At 44.2% G+C, this 20,387-nt stretch overlaps 1 protein-coding gene and 1 long non-coding RNA gene across 4 annotated transcripts in view; one reads left to right on the top strand and one right to left on the bottom strand.

The window, feature by feature from the left end:
* The first annotated feature begins 154 nt into the window (after positions 1–154).
* LOC143680093 (uncharacterized) lies at positions 155–16,388 on the top strand. The gene is made up of 2 exons (XR_013174032.1): positions 155–914; positions 16,229–16,388. It is a non-coding gene; the product is annotated as an uncharacterized LOC143680093 (long non-coding RNA).
* The window catches only part of ATF6 (activating transcription factor 6), a 276,390-nt gene continuing 265,107 nt past the window's right edge, over positions 9,105–20,387 (bottom strand). For all 3 annotated transcript variants that reach the window (XM_077156701.1, XM_077156699.1, XM_077156700.1), the window contains one exon: positions 9,105–14,484. In XM_077156701.1, the coding sequence (XP_077012816.1) occupies positions 14,276–14,484 (209 nt within the window). In that variant the 3' untranslated portion in view covers positions 9,105–14,275. The remainder of the gene's footprint in view (positions 14,485–20,387) is intronic.

Raw genomic sequence — 20,387 nt, 5'->3', positions numbered from 1 at the left:
GTACCCGGGTGTTCTCCCTAGAGCACTTGAGACTGGGGAGCGTCTCTCCGTGCCCGGCCGCTCGCCCCCAGGGCCTGGCTGGGAGGACGTGGGCTGACGTGCTGACGTGTTGACGGACTGACGTGCTGACGTGCTGACGTGCGGGCTGCCCCCGGCCACGGTCAGATAGAAGGACCGAGGCTCCGCTGGCCCCCCAGCCTCTCTGCCGGCAGCAGAAGCCCCTTCTCCCCGCCGACCGCAGCCCCCGGCCGACTCCCTCACTTCACGACTCTTGTCACGGGGGTGCCGGTCCCTCCGTGCTGCATTTTCAGGACAGAAGGGGCCTTCACAGGGGCGCCTCGGAGGCCATCTGGCAGGACAGCCTCCCTCCCCCAGCGCAGCTGTGCGGGAGACGCGCCCCGCCCCTGGGTCCCGGGGGCCTCCGTCCCTGCCCCTCTCCTCGCCCCTGAGGGAAAGCAGGGCCGGGGCCGGCTTCAGCTCCCAGGCTGTGCTGCCTTCCTTGGTCGAGGAGACCATTGCACGCTTTGTTCCTCGGTGAGGCCCGAGCCAGTGGTCAGGGCCGCTGCGAGGCAGAGGAAGGGAGGGCTGCCAGGAAGTGAGCGCGGGAGCCCTGGACGCTCCCCCACAGGAAACCACTGACTGGAAACTCTGAGGTGCACGAAGGTAGCTCCCAGCTGCAGAATCAAAGCCTTATCATGCGAATCCCCAAAGCAGCCCAAAGCACCCTGCTAGGACATTCCAGGGAGGGGGGCAGTGTGGGCCAAGGCAGGGAGAGGGCCTGGTGCCCAGGGCGTGCCCGCTGTGCCAGGAGCCGTCAACCCGGCTGCGGGGGGACTCTCAGCACCTCGCGCACCAGCGCGGAGGTGGGATTTGGAGAACCACAAATGGTTCCTTGGGCGCGATGGGCATCGATGGTGAGTCTCCCTGCAGCTGCTTGGGGGGAGGGGTACCCAGCCATACTGGATGGTGGGGGCCCCGCATGGGCTCATGGTGGAAACGGGGCCCCACCTCCGGGGGGGGAGCGAGGTTGGCATTTGTCCTCCACACCCAGTGGTGAGAGGCCTCCTGACTCTGCACAAAGTAGGTGTAAAATATTTCCTCCAGGAATGTAAGTGCCTGTGTCATTTTTCTTGGTTTTGTCTTCAAGTTTTTTCTCTCTCTCTCTGTGACTCAATATTTGGATGGCTCTCTCCCTGAGAGAAGCTGTTAGGGAGAGATCTAAGAATCCCGGGCTGGTGCCAGGCATAGGCTAGGGGGCTTTCCCCGACCCCAAGATGCGTGGAGCCAGAGACCCGCACCCAGGGCTCGGCCACGCGCCCCATGGCAGTCCCTCGGCCACCGCTGTAGCCTCGCCTCCCCTCACACGGGGAGAGTTCTAGAGGGAGCATCTGGCTCCACAGCTTAATGTCTAGAATTCCTTCCTTTTGGAGCTCTGCAAAGCCTGGGGTAGGGGAGAGAAACTTCAGGAGCAGGAAGAGAAAGGAGGGGCTGCCTGGCCAGCCGCTGGGCCCTGTCCCTTCCCCTGAGGACGGCCGCGGTGAGAAGCTGTCTAGTCAGACTTCCCCTGGGAACTCTCCAGCTGGCCCGTGAGCCACAGTTGGGTGGGTTTGGGTTTGACCACTGAGTTTGCGTGTTTTTATTTTCTTAGGAGTGGATTCCTTCTCTTCCTCCTGGCTTATCTTTTTTTCTGTCGCTTCAGGCTTCTTGTGGGTCAGCAGCTGTCCTCTTTCACCCACCCCTTGCGCCAGCCCAAACCATCCTCGCCTTTCCTTTGCATTTCTTTTCACGTCTTCGTGTGCTTTTCAAGTTCCGGAGGCCAAGAGGCCTGGGGCGGGAACCTCCAACCTTCCCCTTCTCTGATCTCGGCCTTCCCTCTTTCCTCACTCCTCTCTACCTTTTCTCCCTTTCTGTCCCCCTCCCCCTTCTCCTTTCCTTCCAAAGATATGCCATTTAACAGAAGGTTCCATTTTCACAGCCATGGTTATTTTCATGTATTTCCCCTGTGCTGACATCACAGAGGAATGTCCGACATCATCTCCACTAGCGAATCCAGCCCCCGACTCCCTCTCCCTCTCCCTTCTTTACCAGCTAGTGGCTAAATCTCGGCTCTATCTGATTATTCACACACATTTTTTTTCTTGTCTCTGGAACCCTGCTCCACCTTCAGCTCTTAGGATTGTGTTGCTCCATAAATGTCGGAATACAGGCTGACCCACTGGTTCCTAAACTTGGCTCAACATTAGACTCATCTGGGGAGATTTTAAAATTCCGATACCCATGCTGCACCCCAGACCAACGAAATCAGAACATGTGAGGTGAGAGCCAGCGTACAGCAAGGTTTGGGAAACGCTGACGTAGTTTAGTCTCAAAGGGGTCAGAGCCTGTGCCAACTGAATACAGCGCCTGGTGCCCTGTGCACGGGCCTGGTCTTCTTTTTTTCTTTAGGATTACACTCCTGGTTGGTTTCCTCAGTTCCCTTACATTCCTACAACAGCAGCAAAAGCAAGTTTTTAAATGCAAACCAGAAAATGACCCACCCTGCTTCAACTGATTCAGAGCTTCATATTTTACCTTTTGCACTTTACTAAACCTAAAATCTTTACCATGCCCTGAATAACTTACCATCCTTCTCTAACATTTTTTTTTATCTCTGCCTGCTTCTTTCACACTGGTCTTCTGACTGTTTTTCAAACATGCCATTTCCTACCTTAAAACCATAGTTATTACTTTTCCTTTTGACCAACATATTGTTCGCATGGCTTACTTCTCATGCATCACATTTTAGCTTAAATGTTCTCCTCAGAGAGACCTACTCAGACCATAGTATTTTAGGAAGTCTTCCCATTATTATTGAACATAGCTCTCTCTCTCACCTGAATTCTTGGAAAATTGTATCTAAATAAAGTGGTTAAGCTTTATTTGAGAAGTGCCATCCTAGGGCAGTGAGAGTGAGAAAAAAAGAACGTTGGCAGGGAAGGATGGAAAGCAAACGCAAGGATACGTGTTCTTGTGCCTGCCACTGTTTCACGAGAATGCAGGGAGACAGCTGACACACTCCAATGTGCAATGTCTACCTCATAGGGAAGCAGCAGAGTCTCTAGATAGCCCAGGAAGCCAGGTCCCACATCCTCCCTTATGGAATCTCATCTGAGCTCTAGAAGCCGCAGGAGGACCCAGGGACCCAGGGCGCCCCTGGGGATTTCAGAGGCTGGAACTCCTTGGGCCCCATGGAATCAGATTGCTGTGGCATCGCACGTGCCATGAAAAGTGCTGACGGTGCGGGCGACAGGTGAGGATAAGACAAACAGAAGAAGTACTTAAAATTTGTCAGATACTATCCCGTGGGTTTTATTCTGGATATTTTAAACACCTGGTTCAATCACAGGGTTTAACTGAAGACACCAAGTGAATAAGGGAACCAGGTGATGTCAAAGCACCCAGGTCTAGAGAGAGTGAAAATCTGTTACTACGCCTAGGCCCGAAAGGGGTGCTGTAAAAACTGTGAGAGCTAGCGCTGAGCAGGGACCCTCTGGAAAGGTGGCAGGTATGCAGGGGAACAGTTGCTCTCAGGACCTTGGCAAGGAAGGGAGGGAATGGGAAGGAGCGAAAAATACCTTGGCTTCTTTCTTCTGGGACCACTCGCTCTCCTATCAATATCTCTCATTGGCCAAATCTAGCCAAACGCAGGGGGTGGGGGGATGCGGAGGGGAGGGGAAGTAAGGAAATCTAGTTAATGCAGCTCTTAAGTTTGCAAGATCAGCCTCTTCACAAACTTTCCGACACAAATCGGAAACAGAAAGAGTAGAAAATGGATCTGAAGATGGAGTGCTAACCAAGACTAGCCCTTGCAAGTAAATAGACTTTAAGCTACAAGTGGGCAGGGATCACATATTATTCATTCGCTATTGTGTTACCTAATTTGTGTTCACCAAGTTGCTTCATTTTGTATGAATGAAAGGACTCAGAAAGTATGCTTCCAGGCTTTAAATTCAGTTATAGAATTTATAGAAATGCTGATATTCTATAATGCCTATATTCAATATTTTCCAGAAAAGTGAGAGTTGCTGAAATAATATATGAAAATCAACTGGGAGCATGAATTCTCAATGAGAGTGTTCAGCATCAGACCTTATCTTCTGAGGCGTGAAGGGGACAAGGCTGAGGCTCTGTGTCTTCAGTAGGGCCAGAAGCATCCCTCCCGGGGTGCCCCCTGCTGAGGGCACTGGGGGGCTCTGCCTGCTGCACAGGCTGCCATTCGTCCCAGGAGCCCCCCATGCCCAAGTCCTTTCATAGCGGGGAGTGCTGCTCCAAGCACGCCTTCTCCGGCGTCCCCAGGGGAACCCCAGATCTGAAGGGAAGCAAGTGGCCAGCAGTGCCTCTCCCTCTTGAACATGGACCCCACACCCTGGATGGTGCTGGTTTGGCTGAGGGCACAGTCTGAGTAAGAGGATGGTTCTCATTCCCGCTTGCCTGGGGCAGTCCCAACTCCTGTCTCCAACTGGGAATGGGGGCACCCAGGGCAGTAGAGGGCCAGGGGAGGTGACAAGGAGGTGGTGGAAGCTCAGGATGTAACCCCATGGACTTTCAAAAAGGGACTCACAATAAGAAAGTCCTCTTTTGGTATTTCCCTAGAACTGCAGTGATGGCAGCCACTGGAGAGCTTGTTTCTCTTCAGTCCCAGTCTCCGGCAGGAAGTCTGGCACTCCCACTCCTCCAGCTCTCTGCCAGGCATCTATATGAGTGGGTCTTAAACTCGTATCAGACGCTCCTCGATTCTGTTAAAGCACAACCTGCTGGTCCCCAATCAGAGTATGATTTAGAAGGTCTGGAGTGGGGCCAGAGAATGTGCATTTCTGACAGGTTCCCAGGTGGCACCAAGCCACACTTGCAGACCCACTGGTCTACATTCTCTCTCCTGGTCCTCTTTTGATTTGCCACAGACTGAAGCCAGTGGGAAAAAGAAATAGGAAGAAATAAAAAGAAGGGGCAACTAATAATGCCTCCTCTGTTGAGGGAAGGCAGGGCTCCTGTTTTCTCTTCCCTTGGCAGTCTTGCCCCAGCCCTCTGCCTAGCGTGTTCCCCATCACACACTGATGGGTATTTGCATATGGGGATGTAGAGAGTGCACGCAGCCCCACAGGGTGGATACCCTGCTAGCATGTCTTCTTATATACCTGGAAGGAGGGTGTTGGTTTGTGGCTTTCTAAATGCTCAGTAATTCAACTCAACAAAAATAATTGCTTCAGCCTAAAATGCCCAAACCACCTTGCCCAAAGTACACTATGTTCAAAGCACTACTGGGGATAAAATAGTGAATTAGATACTGGCAGGGCTCCTGTCCTTCCTGAGCTCACTGTCCTACAGACATGACGTATTAAATAATTGCAGAGGTGACAGAACAACACAAAAGTCTAACTTTCTAAAAGCGTACTTGCCCTTGTTGGACTGTTCATTTTGCCCTGATGACTCCATACCAGGCTATAAATCTTAAGGAAATGGAATTAGCCCCAACTGTGCTTCTGGTTGGAATGTACTTCTAGTTGTGCTCTCCTGGATGGTGACCCACACAGCCATTTAAAACAAGAGGTTAAATATTTCAGCATCTTTCCTGCTCATGCGGTTTAAATTACGATGCATTTCGGCTCCCCCCAGCTGAGGATTTGATGGAAACAGTCTGACTGGTTGTGTGTTGCTGTAATTTCGTCTTCCCAGAGGCTGCCAAACTAGAGGGGGCAATGCATTGGTCTGATGTGGAAAGTAGCTGAGCAAAAGGGAATTCAGGGTCCAGGAAACCAGAGACAGTGTGGTGAAATGCAGAATAGCAGCCAAGTGAGTGGGTGACCTCTGTGGCCATCACAGACACTGACCCAGGAATTTCCCATCCAAAAGCTCTCCTGAGAGCAGCTAGGGTCTAATTAATCTTTATTCTTTAGGCTGACCAGAAATCTTAGCTTCATCTGGAAATTATCTTAACTCTCCTGTGGGGACAGAAGGGTGACCCCCCAGACCCATGGTAGAGATATTATTCCCATGTCCTTAAGGACAAAGACTTTTTCTGGTTCATCTGCGTAGTTTTCCATAGCACTATGGTAGAGGTACAACACTTAGAATCCAGGGCCAACACTTAAAATCCAGGGCCAACACTTAAAATCCAGGGCCAGTGTCTCTAGCCCAGTGTCTAGGCAGAAATGCAGCCCAGCAATCCATGATCCATCGTGTACTCAGGCAAGGTTGATAATTCTGCAGGCTTGTGGAAGTCAAGAAGGCCACCTTGGAAACGAAAATCAGGGATGGCTTTGGAGGTTCTTTCTTTATAACCAGTTGATGTTTGCAGAAATATGGGCTATGACTATACATAATAGGAAACACAATTTTTTGGCGAGTCTCACAAAGTACCCCATCTAAATGGAGCAATTTTTAGGCATGGCAGTGCCACAAATAGTTGATCTTACAAGATGACCCATTTTATTAATATGGTATGTTGCATTATATTTTAAAGGTATGTCCTTTACTCCTGGACCAAAGCATCTCAATTTTGGATCTGGAGATTAGAGACCTCTTGCATAAGGACCTCCCCATCTCATAGGCCAGCATCTACTGTCAAGTTAATTCTCCAGTGAAAACTTTCTAGAGGCAGTACAGCCGTTATATAAGAATAGACAATGGATGCATCCAGGGATGGTGTTCGGTGTCATACTTGGGCTCTTGGACATGCATGAAGTGGGAGGGTTGGCAGGGTCGGGACCTTCACCCCACTGGGAAACTCATCCACGATGAGAACCACAAGGCCGAGGCCCAGGAGGAGAAGCAGTGTGGCAGCCCAGCGTGGACTCTGCATGTAGCCAGCATCGAATCCTTATGAGGCAACACATCATTCACTGAAAACCCACCCCCATTGTTAGAACTGGCATCCTAGCTGCTGACCTTCCCTCCCAGACATACCAAGGCCTGTGACATGTTGCTTGGTTTCTTCCTCTCTATCTTGTCTCCTGTTATCATCCTCTATGGCTTCAAAGGATGAGTGGAAGTGTGGCATACTAGAGAGAATGTGGCTTCAAAATCAAGAGACTTAATTTCAAATCCCAGCTCTGCTGTACATTAGTTGTAAGATCATGGTCAATTAATCTTTCTATGCCCATTTCTTCATCTGTAACATGTGACATGTGGATAATGGTGTTTGTTACAAGGCTACTGTGAAGCTTAGGTGAGCAAATGCTGTAAACACTTAGCACAATGTCTGGCAGAAGGCTAAACCTTCAATAAACATCAGCTATTAATATTAACCTAGGAAGGGAAAGATACTTGTCAGGCAGTTACACAGATCACATTGGATGAATGTGATGGATTGAGATATGCTATAAAATGTACTATGATGTGCGAAATATGGGAAGTGATCTTCAGTTCTAACAAAAGGAAATAGATCAATTGCAGAGTATATGCAGCTGTCCATTTATGGAACCACATATTGTATAACCTGAAGTCGGTTGTGGTTTTCCTTTGAGATTCAAACATTGGCTTGAACTGTAACCCAAATACAGTGTGAAGACCCAGTATTCAATCCCAGAAGGATATGGCGGCAGGGAGTAGGGAGTTATATTTCCTTTATTCATCTCTATTGCTCCACTGACTTCAGTTTATGAAATTAACTTGCTGTATTGTCATCATGCTTTTTTATTCACTGTTGATTCCACACTGAAGCCCAACCCCATTCTTTCACTCACCAAAGTAACACTGGCGCAGAGTTGTGTATGTGATAGGTTTTTACTGGGTATTTGGGACCATTAAGATTTGCATCTTAGTACCCCGTGGCCCCCGTTTGTAAAAGTCCTTTTGCCATCCTGCCACCAAGGAGTTTTCTCCAGAGCTGTCTCTCTGGATGCTCCAGCCTTTACCCATGTTGTTTGATTCCACTTCTCAGCTGCCAATCTTCTACCTTCCAATCTTTGCTAACTTCCTTGGCAAAAGACATGCTTTGGAGTCTCCTTCTGATGGAGGGGGTTCTCACTGTCTAAAGTAGTCTATTAAAGTATTTTCCGAAAAGGTGCAGCTTTGCCTCTGAGAATTCTGGTCTTACTGTACTTTGTGTATATATGCATCTGGATTCACAGGCCCACTGTGAGCTCCTTTAGGGCAAGGATCTCTGCTGGCCCAGTGCCTCGGGAGAAGGAACAATACAGATGTTAAGAATCCATGAGCGGGAGCCAAACTGCCTGGGTCCACCAATGACAAGCTATGTAACTACTATTGGAAGGACTGAAATAAGAAAATTCAGTTGATGGACTTAAACCAATGTCTGAGGCACATACTGGGTACTTAGTAAATGCTCCTGGATGGAACACTTACTGTTGCTCTGTATGAATGGCTTCATGCATGGTGACATTTGCCATCTGTGCCAGTTTAAACATGTTGCGTACCCCAGAAAAGCCAAGTTCTTTTGTCCTCATTCAATATTGCTCACTGGGATCTTTTGATTAGTTGGAGATATGACTCCACCCATCCCAGGTGGGTCTTGAGTAGATTATTAAGGGGAAAACATTTTAGAGAAACCTCAGAAATGATGGAAGCCTCTGAACCTACAGAAACAACAGAGCCAACAGAGAGAGAGAGAGAGCTGACAGATGCTTGGAGCCCAGCAGACGTTGCCATGAGATGTTAAGCAAGCCAGAACCTGGAGAGAGCCAAGGGAAGCCAAGGGATGAAAGTCAGCTCTGGAGAAGCAAAGTAAGGAAACCCCACAGGAACAGAGGCTGAAAGCAACCAAGCCCAGGAACAAGGGACCAGCAGATGCCCACATGCCTTCTCAGCTGACAGGTGTTTCAGACCCATCTGCCTTTTTTGAGTGACGGTAACCTCTTGTTGGTGCCTTAATTTGGACACTTTCACTTCCTTAGAACTGGTAACTTACTAAATTCCCTTCATAAAAGCCGTTCCATTTCTGGTATACTGCATTCCAGCAGCTTTCAAACTAACACATCATCTCAAGCTGGGAAGAGGTCTTTGGTGAGGATTGAATGTGTGACTGAGAAACCCAATTTCCTGATGTAGAAGGACAAAGTATGGGTTTTTAGATATTTTTTCCTTGACAAGATTGCAGTACAAATATCTTGACACAATAAAGGAAACTTTTATTTAATGAGGTTGAGAAGAGTGGAAAAGAGTTCAGTAGTTTCATATAAACAATTAACAGGCAAAAAAACCGTCTTGGGATTCCTTTACACCATTTAACATTGAAGATTCATTTGGGGACATTTTTTGTCTTTTTAAATATAGAACAAAACAGGCAAGTTTAAAAATTATTTTATTTTTAGAGAAAGAAGGGTATCATATCATAAAGACTTCCTTGAAAGCACAGAATAGTCTGTTATCATTGTTTCTTTAGATATTGCAAGCCAATGTAAATATTAAGGGAGAGAATGGTATATTTTCTTTTCATCTTGAACATATTCTTAATTTTGCAAGGATACAACCTGAGAGAAAAAGTCCGGTTGAAATGGCATCTCTACCACTCTCCTCAGGCTGTCTCAGCTCCATGAGTGAGGCACTGTTGGGCCTAGCTCAGCCTTACTCATCAACATGGTGAGAGCACGAAATAACACTCCTAAGGCCAAGAGTGTTCAGGAGTTTTCATCTAAAGATCTGCTTCCCCATCATCTTCTCTATCCAGGTGACTGACCTGGAAATTAGGGCTCAGTGGGAATTAAAATGGTCCAAGATACATTTACTGTGAAAGTCAACTTGCTAACTTCTATCTGGGATTACCAGGCTGTGGGATAGGCCAAGTCCCCTGGTCTGTTATTTAACTGATGGTCACAAAAGCCGACAATGTAATAGTATGATGCTTGTTGACCTTGGCAAATGATAAGCTATGCTTTATTTACTCTTTGGTTCCCAAGCCTAATATAGTTAAGTCTTTTAATGTGTAGAATCCCTAATGCATAAAATTAGCAAATGAGTATGTTGAAAATGGTATCCACTGTTTGACAGTGGCTAGCCATGACATGATTCATACTTATGATAAATTTTCTGATCAGATACCTTTGTCACTCTTTTCATAAATTCTGTTGCACCTAACAGTTAACAATGATAACAGAACTGCTGAAAGTTTTAGTATTATTCAAAATAAACTTTTATTTAAGGTTAATCATTAAAAATATAAGTTAATAGTAAGCACTCTGATTTCTTTATCTAGGTAGGAGGAAATTGCATTTCTTTATGTGCATAGTGTTCCACTTGGATGCCAGCAACAGCTTGTTGGGTAGCCCAGGGTTCTGATTCCCAGAAAATTAAAAATCAGCTGCAGCTCCTCTACTCCTAGGGAAAACAAACCAGGAATTCCTCCCTTCTAAAAGTTGTTAGGGGTAGAAATGGCCATTTCTTACATTATATTCTCTCTTTTTTAGGCTCATTCTTGTTTTTTGAGTAAAAGTTGTACTTAGCATTCATATTAGCAGCAAAGCTCCTAATTTTTGTAAAGTAAAATGTCTTAGGACTGAGGAAAATATCATTTTGGTAAGGAAGAAGGGGCCCATGGATGGTAATAAACTTCTATCAATTTTAGTAAAAAAGCCATAAGAGAGAGATTACATCATATGAAATAGCCAATAGTATGAAAAGGTCTCATCTGAAGTTCTGTTCCTACACGTCTGCTGAAGGAAGCTGAGTCAGCTGCCAGTATGCAGTGGAAAGAGAGCTTTCATGGATGGAAAATTTCCATGAGGTCAGATTCTCAGAGGCATCCCATCATACTCTAGCTTTTTAGGCTGCTTAAATAAAAGTGGTGATTTCTAATAAGCTGCTGAAGGTAGAAGTTGCTTTGAAACTTTTTAAATGTTTTAGAAAGTCAAATACAAGTTTTCGTCCTGTGATGTATTTCTGCCAAGTTTCACAACCTAAGTTTAGTAAAATGGCAAGAATCATAAAGTAGAGTGCAAGTTATGAGGAGCCTGACTGTTCTCCAGCGTTAAGCACTCTGGCCGCCGCAGCAGCCGTGTCTTGTCAGATTCTCACCGTCAGGGCACCTGGGAATGCGCCCGGGAGGAAGAAGAGAGCCGAGAAAGCTTAATGAGGGCGATGTCTCTTTAAAAACATAATAGAAAAATCAGCTTGAATCCCAAGTTCCTCCTTGTCTGTTTCTAAGTAATGTTTATTCAGAACACTCAAGAATGACTCATACAACATTGTTGCTTTCAAATACCTTCTTGCTAACAAGGAAAGGCAAAGAAATGCCAGGCTTGTAGTCGTTAGGAAAAAAAAAATTAGAAGATTCTGTGAGCTTTTATAGTGGGTGAATTTTTTACTTATGAAAACACAAACTCTACCCAATAATCTAATGTAAACTTTCTATTCTACCAGCATGGCAAACAACAAATTTGTTTCAAAACTGATCCTTTTACAAACTCCTAACTTTGCAAGAAGGCTGTTCATTACATTTTAATGAACGCCAGATCCCTGGACTGCTGGGATTCAGAGCCACCAGGTAACCCCAAGGGGAAGACGCTCCTCCCCTCTGGCTCAGCAGGTAGGATGAGGAAACATCTATTCACTCACATTATGCCTAAAGACACGGGGCTCGCCCCCAGGCAGAAAAACGGTTTTCATCAGTCCCCATCATCACTTCCCAGTACTGTAGTGTTACTGACCTGAAGAGCACAAGGCCATCTGACGCATGGACTTTCCCCTCCGTTAGTTTATCTAATTTTCTCATAGCTTTGCAAAATCCCACTTAAAAACTTTATACATATGCACATATGTATGTATCCCCCACAATTCCTGCAATCCCCAAAGGCTATTTTGCCAAAAAATTAAGCCAAAAAAAAAAGCAAGCTTAATTTATTAATCAAGCAACTTTCCATTTCCTAAAGGGCCTCTTGCTAACATACAACATTACGTGGGGGTACCCCTCCTCAACCTGCCACACTTTCCTTCTGACTCTTTCCTAACCACCACCTACACATTCACCAGTGAGGGAGGCATTAAGGTTGGCTGACATGACGTAATTGAAGTTTTCAGTCTGATGAGTTGGTAAAAGGACCATGGGAAAACTTGGAAATATAGGGAGAAAATAAAAATGAAGTGCTAAAAATTGTAAGTCCATGTAATGGTTCTTCTTATGTGATTCAGTGCAAAGGAGATGTTTATATCAAGTATGATAATTTACAGAGCTCCCAGAAGATTAGCAGCTTAGGGCTCATTAGCTGTGGTCTTAGCTCTTGTTTAGCTAATTCACTTTATAGAATGGGAAGGAGCAGAGCAAAGAAAATATATTCCATGAAAGGACTGCCCTGTAACCTAAAGAATCTTCTAGGCATTTGCCTTCTATTCCCTGGCATCCATCAGCAGTAACAGCGGTCCCAAGAGAAAATGGTTTTTGTATGAAAATCACCCAGGATAGCCAAATCAGAGGGGAGTGTTGCACTGCCTTAAAACAGTTTGTACATATGGGCAAACTCCAGATTACCAGGGAATACAGCCCTTATTTTCCCCCAGAAAGGTTAAACCGATTTTCCTGGAAAGCATCTAACTAGCTTGGGCAGAGAGGCATCACTGTCCAGAGAATTAGAAGGATGGGTGACGCTTCAAAATTACTTAATAGCCAAGTTTAAATTCACAGGCAGAAAACTGGCTGTATGTAGCCCTTGAGAGGCAGATATAATTTATTCTTTTTTTTTTTCCAAGGAGGAAGAGGAATTGACTGAGATAATGTCAAAAGGAAAGGGAAGAGGGCAGGCCACGATGGCTCAGTAGGCAGGAATGCTTGCCTGCGATGCTAGAGGACCCAGGTTCAATTCCTGGTGCCTGCCCATGTGAGAAAAAAAAAAGGAAAGGGAAGAAATCTGACAAAGATAATTAGGGTAAGAAACTGTGTTTTAGAATGAAAGTCTACCAAGAAACCAAAAAGTTTGTAAAAGGACAGGGAGGAAGATTTGCTTTAGAAATTGAAGATAAAACATCACGGAAAACAACACTGTCTGGAATCCATTTCGATGAGTTCAACCCAATGAAATTTAATTGTCTACTATGGGAAAGAAAGTAGGCAAAGTATAGTTAAATCTAAGTGAACACAGTAGTTGTATTTTCAATGTGGGCGGACAAAAGAGTCAATTCCTTCACTGTCTTTTCACTGGAGAAAATGAAAATTATTGCCACATGATGGGATTAACCCACCCTTCCCCCTCCACTCACCCACCCCTACCTGCCCCGAGAGGAATCCAACCTATCTACCTAGTCTTATGGAATAAATACTGGTCAATTTCTCAAGAGTAATAACTCCTGCCTTGCTTTATAAAATCACCTCTAGGTTCCTCCTTACCTGAACTTGGTATCATCATATTAATAGAAGGTGTATAGAGGGGTGGACACTCATAATTAAAATGAAAGATCTGTCCTGTGGTCCTTGAGAATCTGCACCCTACCAGTAGAGCGAAGACATAAGTATGCTCATACTCAATGGCCTAGCATTCTCAAAATAAGCAGTAGCTGTAGTTTTAATCTTAAACTGCAATTGGATCACACTTTCAAAATTTTAAACATGGATTAATGGAGCTATCTCTTCTTTCAAAATGCCACCACTGACCATTCCCATCCCTTCCATTCTCTCAAGCTTGCTACCCACTAACTTGTGTGCAGTGTCAGGTGTAAACCATAGAGCCCAAGGAAAGATAAACTCTACCAACTGGGGATTCCCTTTTCTCTAAATCTCCAAGTCGTTTTGAATCTTTTGGGGGTACTTTTTTTTTTTTACATGGGCAGGCACCAGGAATTGGGGGTACTTTTGAAACTTGTCTTCTCAATAAGAACAATACCCAGAATGGATCTGCATTAAATGAATGAAAAAATCCAGCCATCTATCTGCGCACTGGATAGCTTTAAATAACAATCACTTGACTCTATCAGTAATGAAATGGAAAGGAGGGGATGTAGAAATTATTTGGAAGAAGATTATGATTTAAATACAAAAGAAATACAGAGGGAAAAGCCATTTAGAAAGGTACAAAAACAAGAAAAAAAAAGCACAACAACACTACACCAGGTAATGCTGGAGGATGCTGGGCTGTATTTGCCACTGGAAAAATGCTGTTCACTTGCGTTTGAATTCCAGTGCTTGCAAGTGGATGGGAAGATAATGAAAAACAAAGCAGTTCCTTTTTCTCCCTCTCTTTCCCATGGACTAGGCAGCCCTCTGCTTGCCACAAAAAGGCAGGAAAGATGCATTTTTCCCATCTATTCTCCTGTTTGGTGGGGTCTGCTCTTTGTTTTCCAGTGCAACCCCAGAGTGCTATTGTAATGACTCAGGGATGGTACTGACAGCATGTGTAGCCTCTGCGGCTGCTGGGGGGGAACTGAAGAAGGTGTTGGTTTGATTCCTCTGCTGATCTCGTAGGTAGGGAGGAACTGACGAGCTTTTGATGTGGAGGATCCTGGTGTCCATCACCTGACAGTCAATCTGCATCATCACTTCGTAATCCTGCCCGTTGATCACATTCTCTGCAGAGAGGAAAACAAACGAAGAATAAATATTCAGCAGACCTGTGTGTCTGTGTCATAAGCCTCACTCTCAGAAAGACTTAAAAGAGCTTAAACTGTGAACTGTCAATATACTTTCAAGGGTGCAAAGGGACTTCATCAGTCACTAAGCAGAGCTACAGCTGGGCTGGTTGCTGGGGTGGCCTGTCCTCTCCTCAATTCTCATTCCCAAACCATCTTCACTGGCTAGCACCACCAGAGTTAATACCACAGAGTATCTGCCCACGGACATTATATGTCTTGCATACTTTCCCTGCTAGCATTATCACTCAGATAGGAGGAACTAGGACAGAGGGGGATTTGAGTAGAGGGGAGAATATTAAAGCCCCTTTCTTCTTCAACAATGGGACAGAGCAATTGTCAAAGGATCAACACATCATGTGAGTGTTAAGGAGATCTTGGCCAAGACTGCTTGGCTCCCATTCATCAGTAATTGTACTAATTTCATTAAGATATTCCCAACTATTAAATTTAAGGGTTTTCCTTAGGAGATAAGGTACTGTGAAGACTGACAACAAGTTATAGACATCTGGCAATTATGCTTTTTTCCCAGAGATTCCCAGCAGTTTCCTTCTATATTAAGTTGATCTTTAATTACAGAGTTCCTGATTCCAGGTACAAGGAGAGACTAATCCATTTCCAATTTGGGATTAAAGGGAACTATAAAACTTTCAGGTAAAATAAAGGCTATATGTGGAAAGGAATAAGAACACCATACAGAGCCAGGCTTAATCTATTGGGTGGCTCATCATCATGAGTTTAAAATAAACTGATACATACTATTCTCCACTCCTTATTCCTAAGAGGATGAAAGCTATTTAGTGAGAGAGCCAAATTATTCCCTGATTTTTAGTTCTGGGTGGTCATTTTCAAACTAGTTTTCAATGAAAAAACTTGTGCATAAAACTGGTGAGAGAATTATATAAAGATCATACTTTTCAAACCCAGCTGAACAACCACAGTGATAAAGCTAGAAGATGTGTGAATATGGAAAAGTGCTAGACAGTCAACGTGGCATCTCAGTTTGCTCTTTCATCCGTGAATCTGGAGCAGGGTGTGGGGACTGGGAAGAAAACTTCTGGCAAAGAGCTAGTCCTGTACTGCCTTTTTATGAAGATGATATAGAGCCAACCAGTGATTTTAAAATTGGATATTTGGCTTCTCTGGGACAAAGAAATGCATTTAAAAGTAGAAGGCTTTCTATTCCATTATCCTTCCTTTTTAGTTTGACATTGTGCATGCCAAAAATTATAAATTTACAGAAAGAAAATCCAAAGTCTGAAAGTTGATCTTTAGGTTCCGCTGCTATGCTTGGGAAAATTGAGCCAAGGAGCTTGTCAGTTAGGAAAGATGTATGGAGATCATCTAACCTTGGGTGTCTCAAATTAGGGCCTAATTCATAGACTTTAGGGAATCCACAAATTTCCTGAAATTGTTGGCAAAATTTTGTGTGTCTATTTTTCTGGAGAGAGGGTCCATCAGATTCTCAAAGTTGTCTGTGACCCAAATAAGTTAAGAACAACTAGACAGATCTAGTAATCCATCAACTTCAGCAAATAATATATTCTATTTTAAAGCCAATGGAAGGTATCATGCCTCTGCTTCTACTCCAATGTTTAAAAGAGTATCTATTGGTGATAAATTTCCCATTACAGTCTTATAAATCTTTTCTATCACAGTTGAACCTAATTTTCTTCTTTTCCAGCCTTACTGCAGATGAAAAGCAGCTGGTTGTTGTTGTATATTAACTAACTCTACCTATGCTATGGAAACATGACTCCGACATTACAAGACCTGCTCCTCTGCAATGGCCATCAAATCATTTGCTTATCTTTAGAGAATTAAATCTGAATGCCTACAAGTTAGCCAAGTTTTTCTATCAAGTGTTTTCTTTTTCAAAAAGTAGGAAATTGAAGAAAGACAACTCACTAATGTATGTGGAGTTATTCCAAACAGAACATGTGATGAGTTCAGATTTCAAGGCGCCACGCTAGTCATTTCCTTTTGGAACCATGGTCCCTCTCTCCCTGTTTCAGAAAAACTGAAGGACTGTGTGTGTGTGTGTATGTGTGTGTGTGCGCACACGCGCATGTGCCTTGAGTGCTTGTGCACATGCTGTGGCACAGAGGAGCAAATAATGGAAAACACATGTATCAGAGACATGCAATACACATTACTAATTTTTACTGCTTTCCTGGATTAATTCGGAATCCAGATGACAGTTTAAGATCAAGGCTAGGTTCTCTCATAAAGCCCAAACCACCTGCAGAAGTCATTAGAGACCATGTGCCTGCTATGGTTTAACTGATAACTGGAGTTCTTTAATACTTAAATATCAAGAAGATATGGAACATGTAGGAATATAAGCTCAGCTGTTCTGAGGGAAAACTAAGGCCAAAAATTCCTAGTCATGGCTGAAATGGTACAGCCATCTTGAGCCCAACCAGAAGAAGACGCAGACTAGATATGGTTTAGGTGGTTTTAAAATAGGTTCTGGGTTCTTCACTCCCTTCTTCTGAAGGTAACAACTTCTGGACCAAGGACGCTTTCAGCATTTTTAGAAGGAGATTCTATCAGATAGGAGAGAGAGGAATAAATGCTTTGAGGTGAATTCAGGGACTCCCTTTTGAATGATAAACGGGGAAGTTTAGGGTTTGGAATGACCTAACATGACATAAGAACTCCCAAATTACCCACCACCTCTAAAAATAGTTAAAGGAGCTGTAGCAACATTGTTAAGTCTACTATGTGGGACCTTATGAAAGGTTTCTTGGGGTATTTCAGTACTAACCTCCTTGAATGGGCAGTGAGGAAGTCTCACCATTACTGATGAGGTTTTAATTATTCTAATTAAAGGAGGACAGACTAGGAAACAAGCCATGATAACTAGTGACTGTTGGAGATCTCTTCTCCTGAACTGTCAAGCATCTGTTTAAATGGGATGCATCCAGAAGGAGCAGAGAGGCTCTGAAATTCCTCTTATTAGTGGTAGACATAACTCCTTTTATCCTTTAAGGCTTTGAGCTCTGTTAATAAGCGACCACTTCTGAAAAGGATAAAACATTCAACTGCTGTCTACGATTTGCCCTTCAATGTGAGTAAAAAATACTAGGGCAGGTTCTAATCGGGGAGATGAGAACTGGGAGACCCAGTGGTCTTGACTGAAGGACAGGAAGGACCCCTAAAAGGAAGCAAAGGTAGGGATGTGAGAGGCTGAGGACAAACTGCACACTTGTAATAAGGACCAGGTTTTCATTGTTAATGTGCAGGAACCTAGTGAAAAGAGAAAATATTAAAGCTCATGGATTTTTCTGCAAGAACTAACTGGGAAAGCATCAGACTACAGAATTGTGTGAGGTGAGTTATGTGAAAAGAATGCTAAAATGTTCTTGTAATTTAATACTTAATGAAAAAAGATCATGACTATTTATAAAAATAGAACCAAGAAGAATAATATGGAATGAAAAGTTAAAGGTTCACCCTTGCTTCTTCTATCAGCAAACAAATGGTATAAATAATCACAGACTGCTGTCTTATTATGTTCAAGGCTTTATGAAGTAAATAGAATGAGATAAAATACTGATCTAAGACAGAAAAAAGGTGTAAAATAGGAATATATGAAATTTAAAATAAATCAGACAAATACAAAGTAAAAGAGATGAATGGCTTCAAACATGAGCACAAAAACGTGATTCCGAATGCTGAGAAGAGTTGGGAAAGCCAGAAAAAGTGTCTGGACTTTGGAGGTGGAAAAACTCTAGGCACTGTGGAATTCTGAACAGCCTGTGAATACACAGTAACTGAATTACGAATGGCCTGCCAAGAGGCTGTCGGGAGGACCATCTGGGAGATGACTAACACACACACCAGACCCTGATCATAAGCAGAATTAAATATCTAAAAATTTCTACATAAACTTTAATTTTAAAGTGTCAGGACTTCACCAGTACTTTGCAAGGAAGCACACATGATAAAGCATTTCTCATTCGAAATCAGACACTAATGCTGAGCGATGGCTTGCTCTGTGTAAGCTAGTTTGGGTGACATACAATGCTGTTGGTATCTATGCCTGAACCTGGTGGGTGTAAGGTAAGTGTGTGGGAGGTGTGGAAGGTGGTTAAAGCCCACCCAATTGTGGACCACAAGATATATCTTCAAACAGAAAGACAGTAAATAAAAGGGAAAGGGAGGTGGGAATACAAGGAATAATAAAGTCACCTATCGGGGCTTCCAAGAATTTCCACAAGCTAATCAACCATGTCTAGCTAATCTTATCTCCCATCGTTTTCAAACCTGAGTCTTGGTTTTAACCATCCAAACATGCCATGCAATGCATCTCTGCTTGGGAAAAAAGCCCTTTCTCCTTCTTTTACACAGTCAAATTCTATGAATCCTTTAAGGCCCCTTTCACACCCCATCACTTCTAAGAAACTTTCCAAAATTGATCTCTTCCCTTATAACCAATATGTAAATTTTCCATTTGATCGAATAGTGTTAAAATACATCGAGAAAGAAACACCCTCCTTTAAGAAACACCCAGCAAAAAGTGGGTTGGGATCAAATGGGGGTGGTGACAAAAAAACCAGCCACTCACTGGCAGGGAACAACACTAAGTGGATAAGCAATGGTTATACTGCAGTAGGTGCTTCTAATTTAAAGGGTTTTTCTGGCGATAAGGTAGAATATGTCCCGGGTCAAAAAGGCCCTAGCAACTGACCCAAAAGAAATTAAAAGCAGAGTTCTTCTGACAAATGAGAGACCTAAGGCTGGGAATGGCTAAAGGCTAGGAGGGAAGGAGGAAAGCAGAGAGGAATGGAGAGAGAAAGCAAGTTATAGTTAATTAGCTGTGCCGGTTTGAAAGGATGTATGTATCCTAGAAAAGCCATGTTTTAATTCTAATCCCATTTTGTAAAGGCAGCTGCATCTTCTAATCCCTATTCAGTACTGTATATTTGAAACTGTAATTAGATCATCTCCCTGGAGATGTGACTCAATCAAGAGTGGTTGTTAAACTGGATTAGGTGGAGATGTGTCCTGAATGGGTGGGTCTTGATTAGTTTACGGGAATCCTACAAAAGAGGGAATATTTTGGAGAATGTGGGAACTTCAGAGAGAGCGGAACAGAATGACACAGCCACAAGAAGCAGAGAGTCCACCAGCCAGAGATCTTTGGAGATGAAGAAGGAAAATGCCCCCGGGAAGCTTTGTGAAACAGGCAGCCAGGAGAGAAAGCTAGCAGATGACACCGTGTTTGCCACATGCCTTTCCAGATGAGAGAGAAACCCTGACTCTGTTCCTCATGTGCCTTCTCACTTGAGAGAGAAACCGTGAACTTCATCAGCCTTCTTGAACCAAGGCATCTTTCCCTGGATGCCTTAGATTGGACATGTCTATAGACTTGTTTTAACTGGCACATTTCCACAGCCTAAAAACTGTTAACTTGCAACTTATTAAATTCCCTCTTTTTTAAAAAGCCATTCCATTCCTGGTATATTGCTACCAGGAGGTAGCAAACTAGAACACATAGTGTCTGCCCTGCACAAGTGGGCACCTCTACCCCACCCCACCCCTGCACATGTGGCATGTGCCAAAGCCCCACCCACTCGTCATCACCCACCTGACACACGTTCCACAAACTTCGTGATCTGTGCCCACACCTACACCCAAGCATCTGCATCCTGGCCCACAGGACCCCTCCCCCTGTGCAAGGACATAACTGCACCCCAACATCCCTGTGCCTACAGTTTTGTGCCCTGTCCCCCTCACCCTGACACCCAAAACCCACACATGTCATGCACCCACCTGTATCCTGTCCACATGCTGGCCCCAGCACAGCTGCTCAGACCCCCATTCGTCTCCTGCCA

The sequence above is a fragment of the Tamandua tetradactyla genome, chromosome 4, assembly GCF_023851605.1.
Source record: "Tamandua tetradactyla isolate mTamTet1 chromosome 4, mTamTet1.pri, whole genome shotgun sequence".
NCBI classification, from domain to species: Eukaryota; Metazoa; Chordata; class Mammalia; order Pilosa; family Myrmecophagidae; genus Tamandua; species Tamandua tetradactyla.
Note: the sequence above shows the minus strand (reverse complement) of the source record. Positions and strands in the feature narration are given on the sequence as shown.